Source organism: Habropoda laboriosa, unplaced genomic scaffold, assembly GCF_001263275.1.
Source record: "Habropoda laboriosa isolate 0110345459 unplaced genomic scaffold, ASM126327v1 scaffold11, whole genome shotgun sequence".
Lineage (NCBI taxonomy): Eukaryota > Metazoa > Arthropoda > Insecta > Hymenoptera > Apidae > Habropoda > Habropoda laboriosa.
Window position 1 is genome coordinate 584,787 of NW_017100150.1, and position 3,869 is coordinate 588,655.

At 28.3% G+C, this 3,869-nt stretch overlaps 1 protein-coding gene across 1 annotated transcript in view; it reads right to left on the reverse strand.

The window, feature by feature from the left end:
* Nucleotides 1-3,869, reverse strand: part of LOC108574894 (WD repeat-containing protein 81) — a 9,318-nt gene that overhangs the window by 4,747 nt on the left and 702 nt on the right. The window contains 10 exon segments of the mRNA XM_017937554.1: nt 97-390; nt 595-1,016; nt 1,088-1,668; nt 1,745-1,885; nt 1,888-2,065; nt 2,288-2,488; nt 2,566-2,979; nt 3,070-3,232; nt 3,312-3,567; nt 3,708-3,864. Coding sequence (XP_017793043.1) covers nt 97-390; nt 595-1,016; nt 1,088-1,668; nt 1,745-1,885; nt 1,888-2,065; nt 2,288-2,488; nt 2,566-2,979; nt 3,070-3,232; nt 3,312-3,567; nt 3,708-3,864 — 2,807 coding nt within the window.

Below are 3,869 nucleotides of genomic sequence, written 5' to 3' on the forward strand. Positions count from 1 at the left end.
TCTTTTGAAATTAAATTACTTTTATCTTATTTTAAAAGTTATTTTATTTTAATAAAATTATTATGTATTTACAGACTTCGTATAATTTTTTCTTACTTAAGATTGGCAGTTTTATGAGCATAAGATGAAGATCCTTGTACATAGTCTCTATATCCTCCAACTGCTTCTACAAGGGGTGCGATAAAATTTTCCAAAAATCGTCGTAAACTCAACCTTACCATAAGCTTCAACAAAAAATTTCTATGATATAACCGAGTAGTTTTAAATTTTGCTATTAATCCTGAAGGAAGTATATCAGCATGTGAAGAACTATCCATGAAAGAACCATTTTCATATAATTTCATAATAGGTAAAAGAAATGTTCGTGCAGCATCTTTCGGACCTAATGCTCTGGAAAAAATAGTAATCATGCCTATATTAAAAGAATTAATTACATTATAACTTAAAAAAGTATTGAAATATTTTGTATATGTGAAATATATAAACAAAGTTATTTAAATTTACAATTAATAAAAAGTTAACGATATTTAACATTAAAAATTTAAAACGCGTTTAAGTATGTATGAAAAATTTTATAAGTAAATGATAACTTACTTCGCAATAGGATCAAACAAATACCAAGCAGCCAAAACAGCACTATAAGGTTCTTCCATTATTTGTTGTATATGTGGCACTATTAATTCTAAACATGCTTCTCTTGCAATTCCAGTATAAAACAATAAATGTTCTAATTCCCTTGCAATTGCTTTCACTTTACATTCGCTAATTTTGCAAAGAAATTTCATTTTTGTTTTAAATATAAAATCTATATCATCTTCAGATTTCATTATAAAATTTAATTCACGTACTAAACTATTGTATTCTTGTAACATTTCTACAATATTAAACAAATATTTATAGTACTTGGAAAATGGAAATAAACTTCCCGAAAATATTGGTTGTAAAAATTGATGGGCAGATGGTGGAGGTAGGCCCATATGTGTAATAGTTGGGTAACGAAAAGGCATATCAGTTATCTGGAAAAATATAGTTATTTGCATTATATTTCTTATAATATGTATAAGCTATATATTTAATTCTTACTTACTTCTACATTATCAATATTGTAAGTTTTTGATATAATATCAACTTGAAGTAATAAAGCCACAGCATTTCTTACACATTTGGGTAAACTATCTGCTGCACTTTTCAAGGTGTTTACACATGTTGCAAGTCTTTTTGTAAATGATAGCTTTTCAACATTCCACGTTGCTCGAAATTTATTAGATAAAAATATTTCCACAATTAGACAACCAAGAATTTGTTGTTCTTTGATACGTCCACTAGCCACAATTTGTTTATAATTTGTGGATAATTCATGTAATTCAATTTCTGGTTTGTATACTTGAGAGCTTACTTTATTCATAAATGTATGCATGGTTTCCACCTGCATAATAGCCGCAATAGGATTATAATCTTTCGGAAGAATTATTGCCTGATTTGTGGATTTATCTTGTTTAATACTGTCTTCAGCAGTGAGTAAAGAACCTCGAGAACGACTCAATAATCGACTTAAAACCAAAGGTGATGATCTTGATGTACTTATAATTGATGTTGGTAGTTCTTCTTCTTCAAACTCAGAACTATGGCCTTCGTCATCACTAGTTCTATTTCCAGATTGATCATTTTCTACAATAAATTACTTAATTAGGACAAAATTGCAAGAAATTAATTAAAAACATTACAAATTTGATAATAAACATACTATACTTATTTGTTAAGAAAGATGAACGTAACCGAGGTGGAATCTTACACCAATAAGGGGAAGGAATAATTTTTTGTGGATGTGGCTGTGTAAAAAGTTGAACAACACCAGAATTAGTTAAACTGGTGTGATTGTCAACTAGTTATCAATACGTATTACAATAAAGAATATGTACTTGTAACCAAAAGTTAAGTCTATCCAATGATGTAATCTTTCGGAAACATGAAAGCTTTCTAAAGCTTCCCTGTGCCTTTCAATAAAATCTTCTGGAGAAGTAGCCCATCCAGGAATTTTTAAATCTGGTAAATCTTCATGAATTGACTGTAATTTACAAATAGTAATAAACATGTCATACTTATTTATATTATTGATAGAAAATTTGCAAAAGGTAGTTTAACTAGGTACTACACTTGAACTTATTGTATTAAAATTAGTTTAAATTGCATTTGAGTTATTTTCTTGGAATATTGTAATTTTCTTTAAAGTTTCCTATGGGTAGTGTACATTGCATAAATTACTGAATTATTTCTATTTTTATTTTACCTTAAAAACATTAGGGTCATTGAAGAATTGTGGTATACATTCATCTGGACTCCAATCATGTAATCTCTGTATAGAAGCCGGATATTCTCCTGGAACCCATTGAGGTCGTACATACTTGCAAAGAACAGATTTATGATAACGACGGGAAAGGTAAACGTAATATGTAATTTCTGATAATACATCTGATACATGATGTCCTACCTGTAAGTATTACCAAAATTATATTAATTAAATATTTATTATACTATAAAATTTAATATGTATGATCCAATACATACTTCAGTTGACTGTGAATCAAATGTTAAATCTAATTGTCTATCACCCTTGTTCAATCGAAATTTGGATTTTGTCAAATCTCTCCAATTATTACCACATCTTGATGTGAAATCTGTGACCCAAGGCATTACATGATGACAACTTGGATCACCATATCTTCTACCAGCCAAATTGTTTAATGCAGTCAAATAATCATAGTTGCTAATACAATTATATACCCACATTTCACATAACTTTTCAATATTTTCATTCATTCCAAATTTCGAATTTCCTTGTAATATAGAATTTGATGAAGTTATATCATAACTTTTTTTACATCCACTAAAATTTTTTCTTTTCATTTCTTGATTAGCAGAAACTTTTGAAAGCTCACTTTCAGGTTTTATGTATATATTGTCACTTACTCTTGGTAACACCTAATAATAAAATCTGGGAAAGTAGTAACAATTTCAATAGAAAAACTAAATTAGCAAAAGAGATTTATAGAAAACTATGCAAATATTAACCTGAATAGTAAAATTATCCATGAGTAAAATATCACTAAGAGTAATTTCACCTAATACTAGACCTCGATCATGCAAGTCTCTAGATAATTGTAATAATTGATATATCAAAAACAATGGTTTTCCATGACTTGCACTTAAAGCAGCAGGGCTATATGTTACACACCTTAAATAGTAATAAATAATTAATTATACACAATTAGTAAGAGATTGTAATTCAAATTTGTATAATAGTATATACTTACTCACGAAGAGAGTATTCTGCAGTTTGTTCATGTAATGTTAGAAAAGCAGATGCAGTTTCAACAGCAAATATGATTGGAAGAAGATTACAGTGCACTTCGGTTGACACACCAGGTGATACAGACACCACTGATCCATTTAGAATTTGTACTAGAGTACAACCATACATTTTTTGTAATATTTCTTGCATAATTGATATATCACTAATATTAGCAGTTATATTACATTGATCTTTATGTTCTATACAATTCCATGGACCTGTGTGTGTGTGTAGTGTATGTACATATATACACACAAAGCAGAAAATAGATATTTTTTATTAAATAAGTAAAGAATTATTCAAATTTAGTAATTTATTAGTAGATTAACATTAGTCAAATCTGATTAAAAATACGTACTGTAATATTTTTTATAACATTCTTTCCATAAATTTCGATAATTAGTTTCTGCAACATAGTGCATTAGTTGTGAGAATGTTAGATCAGCATGAGTATTTCTATTTATATTTCTTCCTCTTGGGAGTGGAACAGCATATTTATGTTGCTTTTCATAATTCTCGA